General features: G+C 45.1%; 1 protein-coding gene across 11 annotated transcripts in view; it reads left to right on the forward strand.

The window, feature by feature from the left end:
- Positions 1 to 15,548, forward strand: part of PTPRK (protein tyrosine phosphatase receptor type K) — a 689,055-nt gene that overhangs the window by 637,972 nt on the left and 35,535 nt on the right. For all 11 annotated transcript variants that reach the window (XM_063917350.1, XM_063917338.1, XM_063917340.1 and 8 more), the window contains 2 exons: positions 609 to 706; positions 901 to 1,017. In XM_063917350.1, coding sequence (XP_063773420.1) covers positions 609 to 706; positions 901 to 1,017 — 215 coding nt within the window. The remainder of the gene's footprint in view (positions 1 to 608; positions 707 to 900; positions 1,018 to 15,548) is intronic.

Here is a 15,548-nt window from a genome sequence, read left to right on the forward strand (position 1 = left end):
CCCACGCAATTTTTTTTACTGATTTTACACTAAACAGACCCTTTCCCATAGATAACCATGCACAGATCTCACTGATCCGTGCATGGTTATCCAAACTCGACTGGAAAAAGCAGGTCTATTTTTTTGCTGATTTTTTTAACGATTCGAAAAAAACCAGACCCGCACTTGAGCACTCAGAAACTAACACCCAAATACGAATGAATAGTGAATGGCCATATTCTATGAAATAACAGCCGCGTTTGACCGATGGTCTATTCATTCGTATTTCGGAAGGCTGTCATTCAAACCATTACGAATAGACCAGACACTGCCGAGATTGGTGCTTAGTAAATTCCCTGATTGGGACTTAGAAAAAAAAACACAAATCGGCCAAACTCGGATTTTTAGTAAATACTGGCCCAGGTTTCCAATTCTCAGAATCTTTCTCACAGTGTTAACCTTGATGTTCTTCCCAAATGGGCATAACTGGCATATTTATGTATTCATTAAATATTCATATATAATGCAATGCTTTACAAAAAACTATTTAATCATTGATATCAGTCCTTGCCCATATAATACGTAGATTTTTATCTCCTACCTTCTTCTGTTCTCTGCTCACTTTACAGGCCCAGTTCATGAAACAGTCTATGACTTCTGGAGAATGGTGTGGCAAGAACAATCTGCTTGTATCGTCATGGTTACAAATCTAGTGGAAGTTGGCAGGGTATGGTTATACACTTAACAATTTTCAGGGGTATTTGGACCTTTCACGTGACACCGGAAGTGGGTAAAAAAAAAAAATATATATATAGTACTTTGAAATTATTGTGGTATTTAATTAATTTTTATTGCATATTACGTAGTATTTTGTGAATCTTAGGGAAACCATATTTATTTTTCCATTTGTTATGGCTGCAGGTGAAATGTTACAAATACTGGCCTGATGATACTGAAGTCTACGCAGATTTTAAAGTGACATGTGTAGAAGTGGAACCACTGGCTGAGTATGTGATCCGTACATTCACTCTTGAAAGGGTAAGAATTCAGAGGACTTTCATTTCCTCTACTATTTACCTATGTGGTTACATTGTTTCATTACACCAGAATTAAAGTTTAGTTGTCATGGTCACAGCAACAACCTGTATGGTTACAGTCTAGGCGAGGGTAACAGCTGATGTCATAATTCAAATTTAAAAGTTACTAGACACCAGTAAGAGGTATTAAAGTTGGTAAAGAACCTTGTTGAGCATTAAAGCTTACAGTAGGTTGTCTGCATCTGCTACATATCTGCTAATTTGTTGTGCTAGTCACTTTTACACTTTAGCAGTTTGGATTTGGGCTACATTAAAAATGCTATTTTCTCTATCGTCCTAGTGGATGCTGGGGTTCCTGAAAGGACCATGGGGAATAGCGGCTCCGCAGGAGACAGGGCACAAAAAGTAAAGCTTTTCCAGATCAGGTGGTGTGCACTGGCTCCTCCCCCTATGACCCTCCTCCAGACTCCAGTTAGATTTTTGTGCCCGGCCGAGAAGGGTGCAATCTAGGTGGCTCTCCTAAAGAGCTGCTTAGAAAAAGTTTAGCTTAGGTTTTTTATTTTACAGTGAGTCCTGCTGGCAACAGGATCACTGCAACGAGGGACTGAGGGGAGAAGAAGTGAACTCACCTGCGTGCAGGATGGATTGGCTTCTTGGCTACTGGACATCAGCTCCAGAGGGACGATCACAGGTACAGCCTGGATGGTCACCGGAGCCGCGCCGCCGGCCCCCTTGCAGATGCTGAAGTCAGAAGAGGTCCAGAATCGGCGGCTGAAGACTCCTGCAGTCTTCTAAAGGTAGCGCACAGCACTGCAGCTGTGCGCCATTTTCCTCTCAGCACACTTCACACGCAGTCACTGAGGGTGCAGGGCGCTGGGGGGGGGCGCCCTGGGAGGCAAATGTAACCTATATAAAGGCTAAAAATACCTCACATATAGCCCCCAGAGGCTATATGGAGATATTTAACCCCTGCCTGGATTCACTAAATAGCGGGAGACGAGCCCGCCGGAAAAGGGGCGGGGCCTATCTCCTCAGCACACGGCGCCATTTCCTCTCACAGCTCCGCTGGTCAGGACGGCTCCCAGGTCTCTCCCCTGCACTGCACTACAGAAACAGGGTAAAACAGAGAGGGGGGGCAAATTTATGGCGATATTTTGATATATATAAAGCAGCTATAAGGGAGCACTTATTATAAGGCTATCCCTGATATATATAGCGCTTTTGGTGTGTGCTGGCAAACTCTCCCTCTGTCTCCCCAAAGGGCTAGTGGGTCCTGTCTTCGTTAGGAGCATTCCCTGTGTGTCTGCTGTGTGTCGGTACGTGTGTGTCGACATGTATGAGGACGATATTGGTGTGGAGGCGGAGCAATTGCCAAATATGAGGATGTCACCCCCTAGGGAGTCGACACCAGAACGGTGACGAATCAACCGTATTTTCCAGTAGGGCCACACGTTATATGATTTTGGCAATGAAGGAGGCGTTACATTTAGCTGATACTACAGGTACCACTAAACAGGGTATTATGTGGGGTGTGAAAAAACTACCTATAGTTTTTCCTGAATCAGAAGAATTAAATGACGTGTGTAATGAAGCGTGGGTTGCCCCTGATAAAAAGCTGATAATTTCAAAGAAATTATTGGCATTATACCCTTTCCCGCCAGAGGTTAGGGAGCGCTGGGAAACACCTCCTAGGGTGGACAAGGCGCTAACACGCTTATCTAAACAAGTGGCGTTACCCTCTCCTGAGACGGCCGCACTTAAAGATCCATCAGATAGGAGGATGGAAAATATCCAAAAAAGTATATACACACATGCAGGTGTTATACTACGACCAGCTATAGCGACTGCCTGGATGTGCAGTGCTGGGGTAGTTTGGTCAGAGTCCCTGATTGAAAATATTGATACCCTGGACAGGGACAATATTTTACTGTCGTTAGAACAAATAAAGGATGCATTTCTTTATATGCGTGATGCACAGAGGGATATCTGCACACTGGCATCACGGGTAAGTGCTATGTCCATTTCGGCCAGAAGAGCTTTATGGACGCGACAGTGGACAGGCGATGCGGATTCAAAACGACATATGGAAGTTTTGCCGTATAAAGGGGAGGAGTTATTTGGAGTCGGTCTATCAGATTTGGTGGCCACGGCTACAGCCGGGAAATCCACCTTTCTACCTCAAGTCACTCCCCAACAGAAAAAGGCACCGACTTTTCAACCGCAGCCCTTTCGTTCCTTTAAAAATAAGAGAGCAAAGGGCTATTCATATCTGCCACGAGGCAGAGGTCGAGGGAAGAGACAGCAACAGGCAGCTCCTTCCCAGGAACAGAAGCCTTCCCCGGCTTCTACAAAAGCCTCAGCATGACGCTGGGGCTTCTCAAGCGGACTCGGGGACGGTGGGTGGTCGTCTCAAAAATTACAGCGCGCAGTGGGCTCACTCGCAGGTAGATCCCTGGATCCTGCAGATAATATCTCAGGGGTACAGGTTGGAATTAGAGACAGATCCACCTCGCCGTTTCCTGAAGTCTGCTTTACCAACGTCCTCCTCCGAAAGGGAGACGGTTTTGGAAGCCATTCACAAGCTGTACTCTCAGCAGGTGATAGTCAAGGTACCTCTTCTACAACAAGGGAAGGGGTATTATTCCACTCTTTTTGTGGTACCGAAGCCGGATGGCTCGGTAAGGCCTATTCTAAATCTGAAGTCCTTGAACCTGTACATAAAGAAGTTCAAGTTCAAGATGGAGTCACTCAGAGCAGTGATAGCGAACCTGGAAGAGGGGGACTTTATGGTATCCTTGGACATCAAGGATGCGTATCTCCACGTTCCAATTTACCCCTCACACCAGGGGTACCTCAGGTTCGTTGTACAAAACTGTCACTATCAGTTTCAGACGCTGCCGTTCGGATTGTCCACGGCACCTCGGGTCTTTACAAAGGTAATGGCCGAGATGATGATTCTTCTTCGAAGAAAAGGCATATTAATTATCCCATACTTGGACGATCTCCTAATAAGGGCAAGGTCCAGAGAACAGCTAGAGATGGGATTAGCACTGTCTCAAGAAGTGCTAAAACAGCACGGGTGGATTCTGAATATTCCAAAATCCCAGTTAATGCCGACAACTCGTCTGCTGTTCCTAGGGATGATTCTGGACACGGTTCAGAAAAAGGTTTTTCTCCCGGAGGAAAAAGCCAAGGAGTTATCCGAGCTTGTCAGGAACCTCCTAAAACCAGGAAAGGTGTCTGTACATCAATGCACAAGAGTCCTGGGAAAAATGGTGGCTTCTTACGAAGCAATTCCATTCGGCAGATTCCACGCAAGAATTTTCCAAAGGGATCTGTTGGACAAATGGTCAGGGTCGCATCTTCAGATGCACCTGCGGATAACCCTGTCTCCAAGGACAAGGGTGTCTCTTCTGTGGTGGTTGCAGAGTGCTCATCTATTGGAGGGCCGCAGATTCGGCATACAGGATTGGATCCTGGTGACCACGGACGCCAGCCTGAGAGGCTGGGGAGCAGTCACACAAGGAAGAAACTTCCAGGGAGTATGGACGAGCCTGGAAACGTCTCTTCACATAAACATTCTGGAACTAAGAGCAATATACAATGCTCTAAGCCAGGCAGAACCTCTGCTTCAGGGAAAACCGGTGTTGATCCAGTCGGACAACATCACGGCAGTCGCCCATGTGAACAGACAGGGCGGCACAAGAAGCAGGAGTGCAATGGCAGAAGCTGCAAGGATTCTTCGCTGGGCAGAGAATCATGTGATAGCACTGTCAGCAGTGTTCATCCCGGGAGTGGACAACTGGGAAGCAGACTTCCTCAGCAGACACGATCTTCACCCGGGAGAGTGGGGACTTCATCCAGAAGTCTTCCACTTGCTGGTAACCCGTTGGGAAAGACCAATGGTGGACATGATGGCGTCTCGCCTCAACAAAAAACTGGACAGGTATTGCGCCAGGTCAAGAGATCCGCAGGCAATAGCTGTGGACGCGCTGGTAACGCCTTGGGTGTACCAGTCGGTGTATGTGTTTCCTCCTCTGCCTCTCATACCAAAAGTATTGAGAATTATACGGCAAAGAGGCGTAAGGACGATACTAGTGGTTCCGGATTGGCCAAGAAGGACTTGGTACCCGGAACTTCAAGAGATGATCACGGAAGATCCGTGGCCTCTACCTCTAAGGAGGGACTTGCTTCAGCAGGGTCCCTGTCTGTTTCAAGACTTACCGCGGCTGCGTTTGACGGCATGGCGGTTGAACGCCGGATCCTAAAGGAAAAAGGCATGCCGGAAGAAGTCATTCCTACTTTGATTAAAGCAAGGAAGGAAGTAACCGTGCAACATTATCACCGAATTTGGCGAAAATATGTTGCGTGGTGCGAAGATCGGAGTGCTCCGACGGAGGAATTTCAACTGGGTCGATTCCTACATTTCCTGCAATCAGGATTGTCTATGGGTCTCAAATTGGGATCTATTAAGGTTCAAATTTCGGCCCTGTCGATTTTCTTTCAAAAAGAATTGGCTTCAGTCCCTGAAGTCCAGACCTTTGTTAAGGGAGTGCTACATATACAGCCTCCTGTGGTGCCTCCAGTGGCACCGTGGGATCTCAATGTGGTTTTGGACTTTCTAAAATCTCATTGGTTTGAACCACTAAAGAAGGTGGATTTGAAATATCTCACATGGAAAGTGACCATGCTTCTAGCCCTGGCTTCGGCCAGGAGAGTGTCAGAACTGGCAGCTTTATCTTACAAAAGCCCATATCTGATTTTCCATTCGGACAGGGCAGAACTGCGGACTCGTCCGCATTTTCTCCCTAAGGTGGTGTCAGCATTTCATCTGAACCAGCCTATTGTAGTGCCTGCGGCTACAAGTGACTTGGAGGACTCCAAGTTACTGGACGTTGTCAGAGCATTAAAAATATATATTGCAAGGACAGCTGGAGTCACAAAATCTGACTCGTTGTTTATATTGTATGCACCCAACAAGATGGGTGCTCCTGCGTCTAAGCAGACGATTGCTCGTTGGATCTGTAGCACAATCCAACTTGCACATTCTGTGGCAGGCCTGCCACAGCCTAAATCTGTAAAGGCCCACTCCACAAGGAAGGTGGGCTCATCTTGGGCGGCTGCCCGAGGGGTCTCGGCATTACAACTTTGCCGAGCAGCTACGTGGTCAGGGGAGAACACGTTTGTAAAATTTTACAAATTTGATACTCTGGCTAAGGAGGACCTGGAGTTCTCTCATTCGGTGCTGCAGAGTCATCCGCACTCTCCCGCCCGTTTGGGAGCTTTGGTATAATCCCCATGGTCCTTTCAGGAACCCCAGCATCCACTAGGACGATAGAGAAAATAAGATTTTACTTACCGATAAATCTATTTCTCGGAGTCCGTAGTGGATGCTGGGCGCCCATCCCAAGTGCGGATTATCTGCAATAATTGTACATAGTTATTGTTAACTAATTCGGGTTATTGTTGAAGGAAGCCATCTTTCAGAGGCTCCGCTGTTATCATACTGTTAACTGGGTTTAGATCACAAGTTGTACGGTGTGATTGGTGTGGCTGGTATGAGTCTTACCCGGGATTCAAAATCCTCCCTTATTGTGTACGCTCGTCCGGGCACAGTACCTAACTGGAGTCTGGAGGAGGGTCATAGGGGGAGGAGCCAGTGCACACCACCTGATCTGGAAAAGCTTTACTTTTTGTGCCCTGTCTCCTGCGGAGCCGCTATTCCCCATGGTCCTTTCAGGAACCCCAGCATCCACTACGGACTCCGAGAAATAGATTTATCGGTAAGTAAAATCTTATTTTTCTTTTGTGTTTTCTTTCAAGAGACTGAAACTTTCCCAACCCTAAAACAGACTATAACCCCACTTTATGGACCTCATTTTGAGTTGGACAGAGATGCAATTTTATGGTCCAAACTTTTTTTTTAGTACATACAGTATGTGTGTCTTTCTCTAGCATCCATAAGGGATATTGGGGACACATTAGTACGATGGGTATAGACGGGGTCCAAAGGAGCCAGTGCACTTTAAATTTCTTCCACTGGGTGTGCTGGCTCCTCCCCTCTATGCCGCCTCCCACAGGCAGTTTAGAAAAAAGTACCCTGTGGAGAGGATGCACAATCTGCTAGCTCCAGAGTTTTTCTTCACCTTATTTTAAACATTTGTTTATTTCGGTATGCTGTTTGGGCAACAGCATACCTGTGCCGTTGGTGTTGATTAGGGGGAGAGCTGCTAATTGTGCACAGATATTATTCCTCTGAGGGAAAAACGTATAAGAAGTTCCCACTGTTATGTAAAAACGCTGACAGCCTCACTGAGGACAATGTAGGGAGAGTCACTAGCCCACCAGGCTGGGGGCTATCAAAACTATGATGTCTGATATGTCATCTCAGCTCACTGCAAATTCCAACAAAACACAAGAACTGCAAAAAGCAGTAGCAGATCTAGCTACCAGGGCTGATATTCCCCATCTCCTCCTGTCTAATACAGGTGCGCAAAAATGTGCTTTACCTGCACTTCTATCAGATTCTGATGATGATATACAGGATGATGGAGACTGTGTGGATCCCTTAGCTGGGGATTCATTTTCTACACATGGTTTTGAACCCCTCATTTTAGCTATAAGGGATGTGCTAAAGATCCCCCTAGAGGACGCTTCAAATCAGTCATTTTTCCTCCCTCAAGGCAAACTGACTGTCACATTTCCTGATTCTAAAGAATTAGATAATTTATTTAAGCTAGCCTGGAAGAATCCAGATAAGAAATATCAGGTATTAAAACGGTTTTTGCATACATTCCCCTTTGCCCCTGAGGGTACAAAGTTCTGGGAAGAATCTCTGGCTGTAGACGTCTCAGTCTCTTGCCTCTCTAAGAAGGCGGTACTCCTGGCTCCGGGCTCCTTTACGGTAAAGGACCCCGGGGATAGGAAAATTGAGGCATCACTGAAATCTATCTACATTGCTGCAGGTGTATCTCAAAGACCGATCATTGCAGGTTGCTGGATGACACATGCAATTCACTCCTGGGCTACTCAAATTCAGGAGGGTCTCTCGGGTGACATGACCCTAGTTACTACAGTGACTTTCCTAAAACACATTCAGGACACTGCAAGAGTCCTTTGTGACTCCCTAAAAGAGATTGGCAATATTAATGCTAGAAACACTGCTATGGCGCTGTCAGCACACACAGCCATTTGGTTGCATCAGTGGAATGCAGACGCTGACTACAAACGCAATGTGGAATCTCTTCCCTTTACAGGTGAATGGCTCTTCAGAGGCGAATTGGACGCATGGATCTCCAAAGCTACTGCTGGGAAATATGCGTTTCTTCCCTTGGCTCCGCCTGCTAGACATACCTACCCGGGACCGTCTGCTCAATCCTTTCGGCCCACCAGATTTCGCTCTAGGGCCAGAGGTGCATCAAATGCAGCTAGAGGCACCAGGGGTAAACCTAAGAAACCAGCCGTTGCCGGCTCTCAAGAACAGAGCACCAGTTCAGCTTCCACAAAGACCTCAGCATGACGGTGCCAGCCCACCCCGGGAGGATCTCGAGGTGCGAGACCGGTTACGTCACTTCAGCCACATCTGAGAAAGTTCCTGCCAGGGCGCCTGGGCAAGGGACCTAATTTCTCAGGGTTACAAGCTGGAGTTCAATGGTGCTCCTCCCCAACGATTCTTCAAATCAAGCTTACCAGCTTTGGAAAATATGCATGTTACGCTACTACAGGCCATCACCAAGTTGGACCAGTCCCAAGTCATTGTTCCAGAACCCCTGCAACAGCAAGGACAAGGTTACTACTCCAATCTGTTCATTGTGCCAAAACCAGACGGGTCTGTGAGGCCAGTTTTGAATCTGAAGTCCTTGAATCCTTACCTAAAGATGGAATCTCTGAGAGCAGTGATCGCAGGCCTGGAACGTCAGGAATTCCTAGTGTGCCTGGATATCAAGGACGCCTACCTCCATATCCCAATTTGGCCTCCTCATCAGGCCTATCTGAGTTTTGCCCTGCTGAACGATCACTACCAGTTCCACGCGTTACCCTTTGGCCTGATGTTCCAGCTCAGGGTCCGAGGGATCAACATGGTCCCTTACCTGGACAATCTCCTGATAAAAGCAAGTTCCAGGGAGCGCCTACTGCTACATATAGATCGCCCGATACACTTTCTGTCACACCACAGGTGGATCCTCAATTTACAGAAGTCTCACCTGGAGCCATCTCAGCGGCTCCTGTTTCTGGGAATTCTACTGAATACTGTAGCGCAGAAAGTGTTCCTCCCAGAGGACAAAGTGAGAACTCTCCAGGAATTGATTCGCATGGTTCTCCGACCGACTCGAGTCTCCATTCATCTATGCATAAGATTGTTGGGAAAGATGGTAGTCTCGTTCGAGGCCATCCAGTATGGCCAGTTCCATGCCAGACCCTTTCAACTGGACATCCTGAACAAGTGGTCCGGTTCCCATCTTCAGATGCACCGGATGATTCAACTGTCACCCCAGGCCTGTGGTGGCTGCAGTCTTCCAATCTCCAGGAAGGTCGATGCTTCGGAATTCAGGATTGGATTCTCCTCACGACGGATGCGAGTCTGAAAGGATGGGGGGCTGTCACCCAAGGGGTGCACTTACAGGGCAGGTGGTCTGCCCAAGAGGCCCTACTTCCGATCAACATCCTGGAACTTCGGGCTATCTACAATGCCCTGATTCAGGCCTCCCTTCTGCTCCGGGATCAAGCAATCCAGGTTCAGTCAGACAACACCACGGCTGTGGCGTACATAAATCGGCAAGGAGGGACAAAAAGCAGGGCCTGCATGCGAGAAAAATCAAGAATACTCATCTGGGCAGAAAGAAATACACTAGCACTGTCCGTAATCTTCATTCCGGGAGTGGACAATTGGGAAGCGGACTTCCTGAGTTGCCACAATCTCCACCCAGGGGAGTGGGGCCTACATCCTCAAGTGTTTCAACAGATCATCAACCGGTGGGTTTACCCCCAGATCGACATGATGGCGTCTCACCTCAACAAGAAACTTCGCTCCTATTGCTTGCGAACCAAAGACCCTCAGGCGTGCGCAGTGGATACACTGACGTCGCCTTGGCCTTACCAGATGGTCTACATATTTCATCCGATTCCGTTGATCCCAAAGGTGCTCAAGAGGATAAGGCATCAAGGAGTACAAGCAATTCTGCTTGCCCCGGAGAGCGTGGTACGCGGATCTTCTGGACATGTCCGTTCGAAGACCCTTGGCCTCTACCACTCAAAAGAGATCTTCAACAAGGACCGTCCATCTACCCGGACTTACGGCGACTTAGTTTGACGACATGGAAGTTGAGTGGAACATCCTAGCTCACAAGGGACTTTCTAAAAAGGTCATTGCCACTATGGTGCAAGCCATAAAACCTGTGACGTCAAAACACTATCATAATATCTGGCGGAGATACGTTTCCTGGTGCGAGGAACGCACATTTCCATCTGCCAATTTTCACTTTCTTCGTTTCCTGCAGTCTGGAGTGGATCAAGGCTTACGTCTAGGATCCATTAAGGTTCAAATTTCGGCTCTTTCAATCTTCTTCCAAAAGAAGTTGGCTATACTTCCTGAAGTTCAGACCTTCTTGCAAGGGGTGCTTCACATCCAACCTCCATTTGTGCCGCCTACAGCTCCTTGGGATTTGGATGTGGTATTACGATTTCTACAGTCCTCCTGGTTTGAACCTCTGATGACGGTAGAAGACAAGTACCTCACGTGGAAGACAGTGATGTTACTGGCCCTGGCTTCTGCTAGACGTGTCTCAGAATTGGGGGCCTTATCGTATAAAAGTCCGTATTTGGTGTTTTAAGAGGACAGAGCGGAGCTCAGGACTAGACAGCAGTTCCTGCCGAAGGTTGTTTCCGCATTTCATCTTAATCAACCTACAGTATTGTAGTTCCATCCTGTACTGACTCATCTGCTCCTTCAGAGGCATTGGATGCTGTGTGTGCCTTGAAGATCTATGTCAAGCGTACAGCTCAGATCAGAAAGACTGGTTTCCCTGTCCGTGCTCTATGATGCGCAGAAGAAGGGTTGCCCTGCTTCAAAGCAGTCCATTGCTTGTTGGATTCGACTTACTATCCAACAGGCCTATGTGTCGGCAGCCTTACCTGTTCCTAAGTCTCTAAAGGCCCACTCTACTAGATCGGTGGGCTCTTCCTGGGCGGCTGCCCGTGGAGTCTCGGCCTTGCAACTATGTCGAGCCGCTACCTGGTTGGGGAAGAAAACCTTTGTGACGTTCTAAAAGTTTGATTCCCTGGCCAAAGAGGATACCCAGTTTGGCCAGGCGGTGCTGCAGATGTCTCCACCCGTTCTGGAAGCTTTGGGACATCCCCATTGTACTAATGTGTCCCCAATATCCCTTATGGATGCTAGAGAAAATAGGATTTCAAATACCTACCGGTATGGACTACGAGAAAAGGATTTACCGGTAGGTATTTAAAATCCTATTTTTTATGTTGCTTATCTTTTTGCCATGGCGACCCGGCATCAAATTGCTCTATTACTCTATATGCCAAAGGAACTGGGATAAAGGTAGGAGGGACCAAATAGCCGCAGTCTAACTGAAGTCCCATAACGGTGCGTCTATTTAAAGTGCACCCTGATTGGAGGGAGTTAACTTGTGGGTATTCAGAGCCTGGTGGAAAAGCGGAAACTGAAGACAATCATTGTTCTTGTATGAATCGCCGGTCTAATACGCACCCAATTATAGCTCTTTTTTGGGGCTCCTGATATGTTTGTTAGTTATGGCTTTGAAAAAGTTAAAATTTTATATTTGCGTATTTTGCATTTAACATTCCCTAGGCAATTTGGGTACTTACCTACATTTTCCTGCCATTTACTGTAATTGGCATTAGTAGTGTAGTGTCTTTTTCACCACCTTTCGTATAAATAAAAACTTGGCATGATGATAGCTAAAATGCCATGAAAAAGGTGTGAATTTTTATAATCTTATTATCCTTTATATGTCACCACAAGGGTTCCGCAGCACCTACATAAAAAAAAAAATACATAAAGAAATAAGCTACACCCTGCAAGGAGTATGATAAATATCATCAATATCCTGTGTCCATATACGTTTTGGCCAGCACTGTTTTAAGGAGTATATTACATAAACAACACTGCCACTATACAGTTACGTTTTAGAGTTTATTATTTAGAGCATAATAATGTAAAAACAAATTCCACTAATATTATTAGTGGAATTGCTGGTCATTATTAATGCTATTTTTAAATGTGTGCGTCAGTATTGGTGTTATTTGACGTCTGTAGATGACCGATAAGTAAGTTAACAAAGAGTAGATCCTAGGTCCCAAAAGACTGGCCACCCCTGCCTTAAAAGAACTTAATGTTGTGTTCTCACCGTATGTATAGAATAAGCAAATCTCTGAAGAGGTTTATTGTATAATTATACAGTACCTTTTCAGTAATGTAATACATATTTTGTTTAGGATAGCAAACTCATTATCTGTAATAAAACCCACTGAACAGTGAAATAGATACTTTTCTAAGCAAACATTCTGGTGTAGGTTATAAGCCTTTTAATGGGGGATGGGACAATTTAAAATCTAGATTCCAACTATAATGTAGTTTAACTGTGCAAAATAATAATGTTTTTTTCAGACATTTGATCTACAGTATGCAGCTCAAGAAACTAATGACAATGGGTGAAATCTCAGTATATTTTAATTTTTATATGGCATTGATGCATAATTCTGTTATTTTACCCTTTATTTACCTTTAGTGGCACACCATAGTAATAAAAGTTTCTGCCTTATAGTGTAATATGGTGATAGTGTTCTTCATGCATCTAAATAGTCAAATAGTCTCCAATCGTGATACTGAAATAGTTAATGGGGTACTGTAAATGAAACAGAAAATCACTGTAATGTTGTCTGCAGAATTATATTGAAGCCTCCTCATCACTAAAATGACTTGTTTTCTCATTGGTCAAATGCAAACATAATTGGAAGATCTATACAAAAACAGTCAAAAGATTTTTACATTTTTTTTTAAAGAAAGACAGAAATAGAACTGTTGAAAAAAAAAAAAAAAAAACCCCAAAACAAATAACGCAGGGAATTTAAAAGCTATATGCAAATTTCTGATAATTATAATAAAGACAAGTATATAATGTACATATATTTATATTGCCTATATTTTAAAATCATTTCCTTGCTTCAGATCTATTTGAATAATCCCTGAACTACTACAATTCCCTTCGATGACTGTCTACCAAGTTTGTTTTTCTTTTTCCTTTTATTTTACAGTTTAAATGCTCCTTATGACAACCCTCACCTCGGCATGCATGATATGGGTGTGAAAGGATTACTCAAAACCAAACCACCCTATCTGTCTAAATGTGTGACTAAAATCCCACAAAGTTATATCTTACTGTTTACCTTCCCAGACCTGCCACCACTAAGGTTTAATTCCAGAGCTGACCCCATAAGGATGTGCTCATTTACTCCCTTACTTGTCTCAAACTGCAGTCACAACATAAATTAATCAGCGATCCTGTAGCCAAAACAATCATATCTCCTAAATATAATGTTTACAAGTAAGCACTATAGTACGAGCCCATTAAGAACGCAAAAGGCAGAATTTTATTAAATGGACTTTACAAAGTTCCTCATCCACTCACTGGTCATCTCCAGATTGGACTGCTGTAACCTCTTCCTATCTGGCCCCCCTGACACCCACCCCTCTCCTCTCCAGTCTAACCTTAATGCTGCTGCCCATCTTTTTTTCCTATCTATGTCTGCCTCCTCTCTCTTACAGACCCTACTCTAGTTCCCTTCCCCTCCAAAACTCTCTGACCTAATATCCCTGCACATTCCCATAAACCCACTTTGCTCCACATATGCATGCTGCCTTTCCTGCCAAGTGATTACTTCCTCTCACTCCCGCCTCCAAGATTTTACTCGTGCTGCTCACTACCTATGGAATTCTTCCCACTCCCTATCAGACTCTCTACGTCCCTTCAAAACTTCAAACGCTCTCTGAAGACCCATCTCTTCCTCAATGCCATCCAGCTCTCATCCTAACATACTGCTCTGTCCTTAATGTCTATGCCATCTGTGTCACTCCTGTCCGCCCCTACCATTTAGAATATAAGCTCTTACAAGCAGGGCCCTCTTCCCACATGTGCTTCTCCTTCCTTTACTTTTACTATCATTTACTCCATACCCCCTACAACAGCACCTAATCCTTGGTTGCTGCCGCCCTGCTGCTTATTTGAGTGTTATGATCGCTGATGTCAGCAATGTGTATAATCCATTTCCTTGTCCTGTATTTTTTTGTACTGTAAGTCACCATTTTTGCTCATCTGGTTATGTGCTTTCTAAGGCACAGTGGAACCCTTGTGGCACTATATATATGCGGGATACTAATATGCAGTGGCAGATTTTCCTTATGTGCTGCAGAGCTGTGGCCCTCCAAGGTAAAATCCTCCAATCCTCTCCGTGTCAGTGAGCCAGATGCAGTCTGTGACTGGCAGTGACTTCCTATTGGAAGTCCTACCTGTCAATCAGACACACAAGGCAGTCCCATTGGGAGATGTTTCCTCCCTCTGGCATTGATAGACTAGGCTGCAATAAGCAGAGAGCTGGCTTCCTTTAGGAAGCCACTCTCTGCCTTTGGCGCAGCCCAATCCGGCTTCTATGGGCTGCAGTAAGTACACCCCATAGAAGCCGGGGGGGTTGCTTGTGCGCAGTTACACTGTGGCGCACGTGCTGGTCCGGGCACCTACCTGATCCATTGTGCTGGTGCCAGGACCCAGGGCTGGCAGCTAGCTATTTCCTCTCCGGGCACTGGGGTAGCAGCAGCACCCCTACTAAATTCAAGCAGGAGCCGCTGCTGCTAATATGCATAAGAAAGTCTAAATTATTACAGAAAAAAATGAGATGCAGAAATACAATTGCAACCTATTTCTTAAAATAAATAGGAATAACAAAACACAGGAAACCCACTTACCTTTCATCTTATCTATTGATTGGGAGAAGGCTAGAATGTGGACAGCCTCTCAATAGCAGGCGAACTCCCAAAAACTGACTGCTCACTGCCAACCTAATTACATTCAGCATCCATTATCCCAAAGGTTCCCTAGCGCGGTCCTCATGGTACCATAACGGTCCAGGTTTGAAGTAATAGAATATTGATCAGTAAAGAATTAAAAAATGTATCCTTTTGTGGGCTAATTGATTTATTGTGTTCTAATAATTTGTAGAATTCAGATTAAATGTGGAAAATGAAAGAGGTTTATAAATTTCACAAACTTTTTAGCACCACTGTGTTTCTGGTTGAACATTTTGTATAAGGATATTGTATCTCACTGTCATAATTTAATCATATAATGTTGTGCATTTTTATTGCTGCTTTAATAAATGCATGTACAAAATCTTATATAATTACCTATATTTTCAGCTTTTATTTTTTTATAGGTAAGTTTTGTTGTGCTAGGTGTAATGTGCACCCATAAAAATATATAATATAATAAGGTAATTATAGTA

This window comes from Pseudophryne corroboree, chromosome 4, assembly GCF_028390025.1.
Source record: "Pseudophryne corroboree isolate aPseCor3 chromosome 4, aPseCor3.hap2, whole genome shotgun sequence".
Lineage (NCBI taxonomy): Eukaryota > Metazoa > Chordata > Amphibia > Anura > Myobatrachidae > Pseudophryne > Pseudophryne corroboree.